General features: G+C 40.9%; 1 protein-coding gene across 1 annotated transcript; it reads right to left on the bottom strand.

The window, feature by feature from the left end:
* Window positions 1-1619: 1619 nt before the first annotated feature.
* On the bottom strand, window positions 1620-6033 carry LOC120033497 (zinc finger protein 2 homolog). The gene is made up of 3 exons (XM_038979864.1): window positions 6009-6033; window positions 3170-3270; window positions 1620-3001 (listed from the first exon to the last, which is right to left on the bottom strand). Exons 1-3 carry the CDS (start codon window positions 6031-6033, stop codon window positions 2117-2119), a joined length of 1011 nt encoding a protein of 336 aa, XP_038835792.1. The 3' UTR covers window positions 1620-2116.
* Window positions 6034-13829: the final 7796 nt, after the last annotated feature.

Consider the following 13829-nt stretch of genomic DNA (forward strand, 5'->3'; position numbering starts at 1 on the left):
TGACCATTTTACTCTCCCTAGCAGAGCTGGTTAGGCTGTTGTCATGTTATCCAGAGCGTTGGTGACTAACTGTGCTGCTGGCAAGAATTTATTTACACTTTTTTGCAGACGTTTACCGACACCGGCCATATTCAACTGGTGTTGAGCGTTCATAAATTCATCAGTTATTCTGCGCTCTGGCATACTCAGACTGAATTTACAAATGCAACTGAAATGGTTACTTGCATAGTGGAGTCTTTTGTTAAGACATGTAGCTAGGTAAACAATTAACCATAATCCCAACTCATGACGTTACTACCCTGCATGAATCTGCAGGTAGCTAACCAACCAGGTTCAATGTTAGCTAGCTAACATTAGGCTATAACTAGCAAAGCAAATGGCTCTGCGATACGAATAATAAGATCATACAAGTAATGTAAGCTAGCGAGCCAGCCAGCTAACGTTAGCGAGTTAGCTCACAGTACACTTTAGCTTGAAATGAAACCACTGTCAAAATTAGAAACGTGTACTATCTGAAAGTCTAGCTAGCTACATTATGCGTCTCCCTGTCACAGATGCCATGTTGCCCTTAGTTTGAAGATGTAATTTTTCATCTAAGGAGATGTTTTCTCCATCTCCTTAGCTATCATACTCTAATTCCACTGATTTCAAAACTCGGTCCTCCAGAAAGGTGGAGAGCAACACGTATGCAGAAGTACTATGCAATACATTTTTTTGTACAAATGTGTTAGACAGGATTACCTACACATACTGACCAGCTCAAACATACAGATTCGTGCTGTATGGCAGACCAATACAAACTCATCTCTCTGCATGTCCGGCCCACTCATTATCTTAGCCAATCATGGCTAGTGGGAAGGTTGCTGGCTTTTTCTGTGGCTAAACCAACTAGGCTCGTAATTCAAACAAATGTATTTACAGATGGCATTAGACTATACTAAAGCAAAAAAAAAATGCACGGCTGTGCTGCGGTCATAGGTGAGAGTACCGTAGATCAGCACAGCTGTGTTAAAAAAAATGTTTTTTTTATTCACAACCTCTAGTGTACATTTGCTTTTATACAATAGGTTACCAATTAAATTTTAAAAACAGGCCAAACAGTGCAGCTAGAATAACAGCAAAGTAGCTGCATTTGCATTTGTTTAAGCTATTTTGGATTTCGCATGGCATAGAAAATGTGCTCTCTGGTCAGGACACTGTTCAGAGAAGCTAGCCATATACACAGCAAACACAATCATTTCAAACTGACGCTGGTAACACAGCAAACTAGCTGCATTTCATGTTGTTTTACCTGTGTTTCTATCAACATTTCTTTGTATATATTCATAAAAATCTATTGCTGATTCATGATTTTGATTGGCTGAGCAAAGATGTCCGTTCATTCTATTGGATAGTTTGCCAGAGACTCAATCCAGTCAAAGTATTTTTATTCTGTATCTATGGACGCCACCAAGTCGTTTGTTATCCCTTGCTTGCTTGCTAGCTAGCCAACTACGGCTAACAGTCACGTGAAACCGTGTAGCTAGAATAACAGCGAAGTAGCTGCATTTCATTTATTTTTTACTTGTTTTTCTATTGACATGTCTTTGTATATATATATATATATATATATATATATATAACTGCCAAAAACTGATCATCACACCATCTCTATCTCATACATGTTGTCTACTTGCTCATTCCCACAGAAAACTAGAGGGAAGCAGTACTACCCAGTCAACCATCAGACTCCATTGTTTCAACAAGAGAAACCTAAGAGGGTAATCAACGCTAAGAGCCAATCCAAAGTCATCTCAATATCTTTGCGGTAGAAGCTAACAAAACACACCAAAACTGACAAGATGCACACTGATCAGTAAAGAGAGGCTAACATTCTGTAACTCTCCCTTTCCTCTGCACGGTTCTCACAGTGAGAAACAATAGGATTACAATAGAGTGTTCTACACTTTCTTAATTTGATCCAATTCACTTACCACTTCTTTTATGAGAATTAAGTGATGGAGTGACTTCAATCTTAGCTGGTCTGAGAGAACTGATGAAGCTTCTCTCCTTTTGTTACCAAAAAAGGATACTTTAAAACAGGGGTCCATTGTCAATCCACCGAAAACCTAAGATTTTAATCTTGTGTGAATCCGTTGGTGTGCTTCTCTCCTGTGTGTGTTTTCTGATGAACTGTCAGAGCACTTGATGTTGTGAAGCATTTACCACAGTCAGAACAAAAGTAAGGCTTCTCTCCCGTATGTATACGATGGTGTGTTTGTAAGTTTCCCAGTCGAGAGTAACTCCCCCCACAGTCAGAGCAGGAGTAAGGCTTCTCTCCTGTGTGCACTCTCTGATGAACTGTCAGAGCACTTGATGTTGTGAAACTCTTCCCACATTCAGAGCAGGGGTAAGGCTTCTCTCCTGTGTGTATATGTTGGTGTTTCTTTAAGCTGCTGTGTCGAGAGAAATCCTTTCCACAGTCAGAGCAGAAGTAAGGCTTCTCTCCTGTGTGTATACGTTGGTGTGATTTCAAGCTGTCCTGTAGAGAGAAACTCGTCCCACATTCGGAGCAGAAGTAAGGCTTCTCTCCTGTGTGTATACGTTTGTGTTTCTTTAAGCTGCTGTGTTGAGAGAAACTCTCCCCACAGTCAGAGCAGAAGTAAGGCTTCTCTCCTGTATGTATTCGCTGGTGACTATTTAACTTATCCAATTGGGAGAAACTCTTTTCACAGTCCGAGCAGGAATAAGGCTTTTCTCCTGTATGTAAACGTTGGTGTTTTTTTAAGTTGCTCTGTTGAGAGAACCTCTTCCCACAGTCAGAGCAGGAGTAAGGCTTTTCTCCTGTATGTATACGTTCATGTGCTTTTAAGGTATCCAATAGGGAGAAACTCTTCCCACAGTCAGAGCAGAAGTAAGGCTTCTCTCCTGTGTGTGTTCTCTGGTGAACTGTTAGGTCAGATGATGTTGTGAAGCATTTTTCACAGTCAGAGCAAGAGTAGGGCTTCTCTCCTGTGTGTATTTGTTGGTGTTTTTTTAAACTGCTCAGTTGAGAGAATCTCCCCCCACAGTCAGAGCAGGAAAAAGGCTTCTCTCCTGTGTGTGTTCTCTGGTGAACTGTTAGGTCAGATGATGTTGTGAAGCATTTTTCACAGTCAGAGCAAGAGTAGGGCTTCTCTCCTGTGTGTATTTGTTGGTGTCTTTTTAAGTGGCTCCGTCGAGAGAATCTCCCCCCACAGTCAGAGCAGGAGTAAGGCTTCTCTCCTGTGTGTATTTGTTGGTGTATTTTTAGCTTTGATAGAAATGGGAAAATCTCCTCACAATGTGGGCAGTGGTGAGACCTATTAGCTCTGTGATCTTCCTGCTGTTGCTCTCTGGATGTAGAGAATGTCTCAATGTGACCTGTGTGAACAGTATCAGAAGAAAAAAGTCAGTGGTACAAAATATTATGAACACCTGCTCTTTCCATGACAGACTGACCAGGTGACAGCTATCATCCCTTATTGATGTCACTTGTTAAATCCAACCAGGAAGTGGGAAATCTGAGGTTTGTAGTTTCATTTAAGTGATTGCCAATCCAATATGCTGTGTCTATGGGGACAGATTGCCCCCCTTCCAACAGATGTCAACAGTCTTTAGAAAGTTGTTTGAGGCTTCTATTGTAGAAGGGGGTCGAATAAGAGCTGTTTCAACAAATGGACTAGGCTGAGGCCAATGAGTTGTTTACTGCGTGGTCACGCGGGCGCGCCGTTCCTTCTTTTTCCTCTGTAATGAATACGCTATTGTCCGGTTGGAATATTATTGAAGATTTATTATAAAAAGACCCTAAAGATTGATTGAAAACATCATTTGACATGTTTCTACAAACTGTAATGGAACTCTTTTGACTTTTTGTCTGGATTTTTCGCTCGCGCATTGTGCCTTTGGAATAGTGAACTAAACGGGGGAACAAAACGGAGGTATTTGGACATAAATATGGACGTAATCGAACACAACGAACATTTCTTGTGGCAGTGGGAGTCCTGGGAGTGCATTCCGACGAAGATCAGCAAAGGTAAGTGAAGATTTACAATGCTATTTCTGACTTTTGTTGACTCCACAATTTGGCGGGTAACTGTGGCTTGCTTTTGTGGCTGAACGCTGTACTCAGATTATTGAATATTGTGCTTTTGCCGTAAAGCTTTTTGGAAATCTGACACAGCGGTTGCGTTAAGAACAAGTTCATCTTTAAGTCTATGTAAAACATGTATCTTTCATCAAAGTTTATGATGAGTATTTCTGTTATTTGATGTGGCTCTCTGCAATTTCTCCGGATGTTTTGGAGGCATTTCTGAACATGGCGCCAATGTAAACTGAGGTTTTTGGATATAAATATGAACTTTATCGAACAAAACATACATGTATTGTGTAACATTGAGTCCTGGGAGTGTCATCTGATGAAGATCGTCAAAGGTTAGTGATTAATTGTATCTATATTTCTGCTTTTTGTGACATCTCTCTTTGGTTGGAAAATGGCTGAATGCTTTCTGTGACTAGGCGCTGTCCTAACATAATGATATGTTGTGCTTTAGCCGTAAAGCCTTTTTGAAATCGTACACTGTGGTTGGATTAACAAGAAGGGTATCTTTAAAATGGTGTAAAATACTTGTATGTTTGAGGAATTTTAATTATGAGATTTCTGTTGTTTTGAATTTGGTGCCCTGCAATTTCACTGGCTGATGGCGAGGTGGGACGCTAGCGTCCCGAATGATCCCAGAGAGGTTAAAGAAAGATTTTTAAGACTTGAGAGAATTTGGATTGAATGTCTGCCATTTATTTTTTAATTTTGCCTTTATTTAACTAGGCAAGTCAGTTAAGAACAAATTCTTATTTTCAATGACGGCCTAGTAACAGTGGGTTAACTGCCTGTTCAGGGGCAGAACGACAGATTTGTCGGCTCGGGGATGTAAACTTGCAACCTTTCTTTTACTAGTCCAACGCTCTAACCACTAGGCTACCTGGGTGAATGGGCAAGAAAACAGATTTAAGTGCCTTTGAACGGGGTATGATCATAGGTGCCAGGTGCACCGGTTTGTGTCTAGAACTGCAATGCTGCTGGGTTTTTCATGCTGAACATTTTTCCCTTATGTATCAAGAACGGTCCACCACCCAAAGGACATCCATCAAACTTGACAACTGTGGGAAGCTTTTGAGTCAACATGGGCCAGCCTCCCTGTGGAATACTTTCAACACCTTGCACAGTCCATTAGTGCACCAAGAGTAGTCTGTTCTTTCCACCAATCGATTGGTCGAACTTTTTTAAACATCTATTTCTCCATATAAACATCTAAAATCACTACTTGATAGGAATAAGGCAGTTTATGCTGAGGGTGATAGACAGGCTTTAAAAGATGTACAATGTGAGATCAAAAGACATACTGGTGGACAAGGAGGCATACAAGCAAAGGGTGGAGAGGACACTCTTCTCAGGAAACGCAAGGGTAGCCTGGCAAGGGATTAAATCCATGGCTAGTCCCCCCCACATAGGCAGCGGAAAAAACAGTGCTGACCTTGGGAGATATGAGGGCCGGGAACATGGCTAATGAACTGAATGTTTTCTTCTCTAGATTTGAATCAGACAACTTTTTGTCGGAGGTAAAACAAATGGAAGCATCATTGCAAATGTTTGAGAGAGTTGTTGTTAAACAGTCTGATGTTTTAATGTTGTTCAGGGGATGTAACACATACAAAAGCCCAGGCAAAATAAGTGGACATGTGTTAAAGCACTGTGCTGAACAATTGGCTGGTGTTTTTACAGACATTTTCCAATCCTCACTCAACCAGCAACACGTGCCAGTATTGTGGAAAAACTCAATAATTATACCAATTGCTAAAGCATCTAATCCCTCTGTGCTGAATGACTACCGCCCTGTCGCCTTGACATCCTTAGTGCCTTCAGAAACTTGTGAAAAGTAATATTCTCAGCAGCTTCTCGACCCATTTCAGTTTGCCTATCAGCCTAGCAGAGGAGTTGACGATGCCATTCTTACCCTCCTTAACATGGTCTATAGACATGGGATTTGGCACCCTCTAGATGTTAGGGTTCTGTTTGTTGACTTTTTTCTGCCTTCAACACAATCCAGCCCTACATTCTGGCACAGAGACTCATTTGGGACTTCTCCTTAGATGGGGGGCTGGTTTTATGGCTGCTGGACTTCCTGAGCCAACGCTCACAGCGAGTCAAAATAGGTCCCCACGTGTCGGACATACGCAATACCAACACAGGCTCTCCTCAGGGATGTGTTTTGTCCCCACTCCTGTACATCTTGTACACTAATAGTTGTACTAGTTCCCATCCTGACAGACACCTCGTTAAGTTCGCTGATGACACTGCCTTGATCAGCCTGTTGCATGATGACGAGGAACATCATGGCCCGGTCCTAAATGACTTGGCAGAGTGGTGTGACCAATCACACTTGGTCCTCAATACCAACAAGACCAAAGAGATGTGCGTAGACTTCAGGGAGCGTACAACACCTACCTCTGCAACATCTATCAGAGGTCAGAACATAGAGATTGTAGAGGAATACAAATACCTGGGTGTCCTCTTGGACAATAAGCTTCAGTGAAGTAAGTGTACAGACCTGATCTACAAAAAGAGCCAACAGAGACTGTACTCTCTCAAAAAGCGGGGATCTTTTAATGTAGACTGTACTATACTGACTCTGTTTTACAAATCTTTCATTGAGAGTATTTTAACTTTTTGTATTGTTTGTTGGTTTGGCAATGCCACTGTCAGCCAGAGAAATATGCTGAGAAGGATTATCACCACAGCAAGCAAGGTACTTGGAGTCAAACAGACAGGCCTGGATGAGATCTTTAAGGTCAGGGCCCTCCTTAAGGCCCACAAAATCATTTTAGACCCAAGCCACCCCCTGTAAAGGGACTTTGAAATACTCCCCTCTGGCCGCAGGTATAGAACACCCCTCAGCAGGAAAAACACAACTAGACAGTAATTTGTGCCATGTGTGATATCCCTCCTAAATAGCTTGGTCTAATGTTCTTATCGACTCAGTAAGACCAGCAGGCTAGTCTTTATTATTATTATTATTATATTTTTTTTATGTTTAATTGGTATGTAATTGTTATGAAAGTTGTATTGTCAATTTTGTTTTGTATTTAAACGCCACTTTAAACATGTACATAACACTGCAACAAAATTTCCCCATGGGGACAATAAAGTAAGTAATATATAGACACGTGTTTTAATCAAATCAACCATATGCACTGAGCTTGTCTGATAATTATTTAATCAAACTGCGCTTAAACTAAGACACACAAATGACTAGAGGGAGTTCGACCGCAATTGATGCGATTGTGCTCAGACTTACAAAAACAAAATGACTAGCACCCGTTGTCTCTCTCTCTTCCCTGCTGCAGCGACAACCACAGAACATCAACAGTGTTCATCACACTGTCCTTGTTGCTGAAGCTGCAACATAATTACAGCCATTTCTGACTGAATGGTTCTGTTGCTGAAATCCCTCATTTGTTAAGGAAAAACATTCTCTATTCCCTCAACTTTTGCTCTCTTTGTGACACATGTATACATCGCATGCACGTGACCAATAGGACCTAATCTACAGCATATCATAATCACATCAATAAATTGGTTATAACAAACTCAGAACACCGTAACAGCAAAATGGTTGTAGAGGACGTGACAAACTGGAAACAGGAGAATGTTTACTGGTGGCTCAGGAGGTAAAAGGGAAGTCAGATGTGTGGAATAAATGTGACTAGTTGTGGAAAATACTGGAGATCAAGAAAAAGAAGGAGCAAACACTGAGTGCATACTGTGTGTTCCAAACAGGTAGATTACAACACTTTTCTGACTGTTTGGAACAATGTAAACAACACTAAATAAATGATAAGCATAACCGAGTCTGTTGTAACGTTTGGTTAAGCCTTTATTACAGCGTCGCAAAGATTAAAAACCAGCAGAATTGTAAAAATTGTTTATCCGACATGTTGCGTGAGGCTTTGGGCTCACGGAATCAGCAGGCTATTAAACAAACCGGTAACACAAGCAGGATCTGTCTTATTTCTGCAGATATACACTACCGGTAAAACGTTTTAGAACACCTACTCATTCAAGGGTTTCTTTATTTTTTATATTTTCTACATTGTAGAATAATAGTGAAGACATAAACTATGAAATAACACATATGTAATCATGTAGTAACCCCCCCAAAAAGTGTTAAATCAAAATATATTTTATAGCCACCGTTTGACACACGTTACTGGCTCAAACCTCTGTTTTGGGAAACTAGTACCGTAAGTTTCATTATGAAAAATTATCTCAACGGGAAAAATTATTAACGCAATGTGCTTTATCTATTACCTAGAGCACAAGTTGACTACAGCTGTTTAAAAAGTCACTTAGCAGAATGCTATCAAATGCTAACAAGTACTAAGAAATCCTCATAGAGAAAACTAAATGCTAATGAGCGCATTGCGAACATTTTGTACAGTTTCTGACAAACTATACAAATATACAGGTAACTCAAAAACGCTACTCAGTTTGCTGCACCCCCAAACGAATATTAGCCTACACGGCTCTTGATCCAGAATGGCATTCTCTGCTGTTACCAAGTGAATGCTTGATTTTATAAGAAGCTAACCACTTAGCTAGGTAGCTAACTAGCTACTAAATCAACAAACCAAATGGACAACTGCAGGACATTTAGCACATTATAGACTGTTAACTTAATAGTTGTAAGTTATCTAGCAGGCAAACATTTAGTTGTGAATTCCATACTGTAATTAGATCACCTGATGCACGACAGTGAGTGACTCACAAGGCTCCGGTCTCTTCTCATTGTGTTCTTGTAACAAACACCAGGTGACTGGGGACTACCGTAAACTACATAATAATGTGAAAGATGTAATGAAGAAAACAATGTTCTTTATCTCCTAACATATTGCAAATGTACATTAGTCATTTAGCAGACGCTCTTATCCAGAGCAACTTACAGTAATGAGTGCATACATTAATACTTTTTTCATACTGGTCCCCCATGGGAATCGAACCCACAACCCTGGCGATGAGAGGACCATGATCTACCAACTGAGCTACATAGGACAGACATCTACCTTCTCATTAAAACAGTTAATCATGAAACAGTTCTACTGCAACTTTTCATGTACAGTGGGAAGATGGAATGAAAAACACAAACTTAGTTAGATAGAACCTGCTCTTACCATGAGAAACAATCTCCTCCTCCTCTTCTTCATCTTTAATGTTGACATTCTGCTCCAGTGTTTGACTGCAGTCTTCCAGCTTCACTGATGCCATCTCTGGCTCCTGCAGTGCAAACTGGGCTCCACTGTCACAATCAGGACCCAGTGACTGTAGGTTTGGACTCCCTGTGGAAGGAGAGAGGTAGGTTGGGTCTGTCCTCACTGTTGATGTTACAGGCCTCAGACTTAGTCTGAGTCGGCCTGAAGTAATAAAGAGAAACGGACACAAAAGTTAGCGCCATAAAAATATGGTTTATATTTAGGTGCAGGAGCTCCACAATACTGTTGAGTTAATATTCTATAAAGAGGAACATGAGCTCAAACAGTAGACATTTGAGGTGACGGTACTCAGCTCTGGTGAGCTGCTGTCCAAGTCAAGCACTGATCTCATTTCAATAGATCAGGTAGGTATGCATTGACAACAGTAATTCATCCAAATTAAATTATTTAAATTAGGCTGCACAACATAATGCACTTAACCTACAGTAGACTTCACAAATTCACATAAATGCACAAAACCATATAGTACGAGGTTACGGTTTGCGAGTCTCTCTCTGATGCACCCGCACTGAAGTCCGTTGACGCAGACTGAGTGGGCGCAGCCATTTACCAGCTCATGAATTTTACACAAAACCAATAACATGCTAAACATTAACTCTGAAATCTCAAATAAATGGATTCTTTATTAAATGACCTTGAGGAAATGATGAACACCCATTCAGACAAACCCAAAGCTTCTAGCTGTGTGACTTTTAAAATAGTTGATCACAATCACTCGGTTTCACACAAAAATAAAACATCAAACCTTTACCAAGCGTGATAATACCTTAACGGATTTGTTACCTAGCATGGTATGACATGTTCTTTCGATTGTAGAAAGTTGAAAGCCTGCTATTACATTCCTGTAGTAATACAGCAACAGACTGCAAAGTGTCAGCGCTTTCTTTATACTGAAGAATGTTGTGTGCCTGTCTGGAACTTCCTGTTCCCCCACTACCACAGTGCAGCCACAGATAGAACAATGAGACAGATATTTCACCAGATGTATAAATGTGAAGCATCCACGCTTAGCGTTTCCACTCACTACCAAATATGGTTGTACAATGTGTTTCTCCTCACACAAATGATGTAGAATTTAATAGAATCCGTTTACAAAAGGCCACATTTTTCCAGGACTCCAGGCTACAATAAATGTACTCCATGTGTGCAACTTCTGCAAGCGGCTCCACACCACTGCTCTATGCCAGTTCGCTAAAGCCATGATAATGCATGCAATGCTTTATTATAAAGGTATTTTATTTAATGTGTTCTGGTACCTCAGAGACCCCCAGGTCACCACCTCTCGGGATCACTTCTGGTTCCGGCACCTCCCAATTTACAAATTAAGCACTGGAGAAGTGGGTAGCTGCCGCTGCCTCCTCCGGGACACATCTCCTTTACATAGAATTCGTGAGGATGTTGATTTTGGAATGTGGAATGTTGTCCCGCTCATCTTCAAAGGCTGTGTGAAATTCCAGAATATTGGTGGGAACTGGAACAAGCTGTCGTATACGTCAATCCCAAATATGCTCAAAGGTTGACATGTCTGAGTATGCAGGTCATGGAAGAATTTTCAATTGTGTACAGATCCTTGTGATATGGGGCTGTGTGTTGTCATGCTGAAACATGAGGTGATGGCGGCGGATGAATGGCAGAACAATGGGCCTCAAGATCTTGTCATGGGATCTCTGTGCATTCAAATTGCCATCGTTAAATGCAATTGTGTTGGTATTCTGTAGCTTATGCCTGCCCATACCATAACCCTGATACCACCATGGGGCACTCTGTTCACAACATTGACATCAGCAAACCACACAACCAACGCCATACACGGTGCTCTGCAGATGAGGCTGGTTGGGCATACTGCCAAATTCTCTAAAACAATGTTGGAGGCGGTTTATGGTAGAGAAATTAACATTAAATTATCTGGCAACAGCTCTGGTGGAAATTCCTGCAGTCAGCTTGCCAATTGCATGCCCCCTCAAAACTTGAGACATCTGGGGCATTGTGTTGTGTGACAAAACAGCACATTTTAGAGTGGCATTTTTGTATTTATAAGGGATCCCCATTAGCTGCTGCCAAGGCAGCACCTACTCAGCTACTCTTGTCCTGCACCTGTGTAATGATGATCATGCTATTTAATCAGCTTATTGATATGCCACTTAATTCTTCTTAATTAGAAACCAAGTTAAGTTGCTAGCTAGCATTAAACTTATCTTATAAAAAACAATCAATCAATCAATCATAACCACCAGTTAACTACACATGGTTGATGATATTACTAGTTTATCTAGCGTGTCCTGCGTTGCATATAATCGATGCGGTGCGTATCGTTGCTCCGTTGTGTACCTAACCATAAACATCAATGCCTTTCTTAAAATCAATACACAGAAGTATATATTTTTAAACCTGCATATTTAGCTAAAAGAAGTCCAGGTTAGCAGGCAATATTAACCAGGTGAAATTGTGTCACTTCTCTTGCGTTCATTGCACGCAGAGTCAGTGTATATGCAACAGTTTGGGCTGCCTAATTTGCCATATTTGTACGTAATTATGACATAACATTGAAGGTTGTGCAATGTAACAGGAATATTTAGACTTATGGATGCCACCCATTAGATAAAATACGGAACGGTTCCGTATTTCACTGAAAGAATAAACGTCTTGTTTTCGAGATGATAGTTTCCGGATTCGACCATATTAATGACCTAAGACTTGTATTTCTGTGCGTTATTATGTTATAACTACGTCTATGATTTGATAGAGCAGTCTGACTGAGCGGTGGTAGGCAGCAGCAGGCTAGTAAGCATTCATTCAAACAGCACTTTCCTGCGTTTTGCAAGAAGCTCTTCGCTGTGCTTCAAGCCAATCAACTCCCGAGATTAGGCTGGTGTAACCGATGTGAAATGGTTATTCCCCTTGCTCTGCATGGGTAACGCTGCTTCGAGGGTGGCTGTTGTCGTTGTGTTCCTGGTTCGAGCCCAGGTAGGAGCGAGGAGAGGGATGGAAGCTATACTGTTACACTGGCAATACTAAAGAACATCCAATAGTCAAAGGTTAATGAAATACAAATGGTAGAGAGAGAAATAGTCCTATAATTCCTATAATAACTACAACCTAAAACTTCTTACATGGGAATATTGAAGACTCATGTTAAAAGGAACCACCAGCTTTCATATGTTCTCATGTTCTGAGCAAGGAACTTAAACGTTAGCTTTTTTACATGGCACATATTGCACTTTTACTTTCTTCTCCAACACGTTGCTTTTGCATTATTTAAACCAAATTGAACATGTTTCATTATTTATTTGAGGCTAAATTGATTTTATTGATGTATTATATTAAGTTAAAATAAGTGTTCATTCAGTATTGTTGTAATTGTCATTATTACAAATAAAAAATAAAATAGGCCGACTAATCGGTAGCGGCTTTTTTTGGCCCTCCAATAATCGGTAGCGGTGTTGAAAAATCATAATCGGTCGACCTCTAATCTAGGCATCTCACTCCTACACACTGCTACAACAGGCCCATTAACCCGTAGACACTGTAGTATTTACGGAAACAAAAGCGCTCACGGGATAACTGACACTTCCTACCATGACCTTATCTGGCAGAGACTCTGCATCAAAACTCCACATGACAATGTTTTCTCTCACCTAAAGACGGGCATCACAGACACCTGGAATCTTCCATTTCAACTGCTCCTCCTTAACACTTAAACCTAATCCCATTATCACTCCTTTCAATGCCGCCCTGTTCCGGAGAGCAATTCCAGTCACAATTATTGTCCCCAATCGTGAAATCCGGAGCGCCCGCTCCCTCTGGATATATGAGAAATCATTATGAGTCCACTCCAAGTTACCTTCACCAACTCAACTTCCCTCTACCCTCAGCTCCTTCTCGGGGGTCATCACTGCACTGGCCATCGCAGTTAATTCATCGTCTTGTCAAGTTCACTTCCCTCCTGTTGCTCATCTAAAGGCTCTGTGTGATCCTCCATTCCATATTCACTCAAAACATATTCCACTTCTCTCCTTATTTTCTGGTCCACCATCTTCTTCATCAGATCTTCCAGAAGGCTTGTACAATCCCCCACTGCAATCCTCCATTCCACTTTTTTTCTTGTCCTCCATTTTACCACATGTCTCTGCTCATCCACACCACACTAGCTTCGGGTAGCTGCATACCAATGGAGTACCACAGTATGAATCATAATACCCATAAAACCTAGCAGTCAAACAGGGAAATGGTTCCAATCATTTTCCCACCCTTCATTTTTCCCCATAGAGGATTTTAGAAACACTTAAAATAAGGGCTGTGTTTCATGTAGGCATACCCTGGCGTGACGTTTTGATAAGCATGTAAATCTCTCTAGGACAGGATGACTTTTATCAATATATTCACCTGTACTTACCAACCACAAAAATGGCCGAGAGTAATGGAGTAATGGCAGAGAGAAGGCAGGAGACACTTTGTTTTGTTTAGCATCGCTTAGGTAAGACTGCTCCCTTTAATGGATCAGTCGTCCA

Source organism: Salvelinus namaycush, chromosome 40 (assembly GCF_016432855.1).
Source record: "Salvelinus namaycush isolate Seneca chromosome 40, SaNama_1.0, whole genome shotgun sequence".
Taxonomy (NCBI): Eukaryota; Metazoa; Chordata; class Actinopteri; order Salmoniformes; family Salmonidae; genus Salvelinus; species Salvelinus namaycush.

Bases quoted from the DNA above. Each gene is read 5' to 3' on its own strand.
- LOC120033497 (XM_038979864.1), bottom strand. From the start codon at position 6,033: ATGTCTATAGACCATGTTAAGGAGG. The intron at 3,271-6,008 runs GTAAGAATGGCA...TTCTATCAAAGC, and splicing joins TATAGACCATGTTAAGGAGG to TAAAAATACACCAACAAATA. The intron at 3,002-3,169 runs ATACACACAGGA...AAACACCAACAA, and splicing joins ACTTAAAAAGACACCAACAA to ATACACACAGGAGAGAAGCC.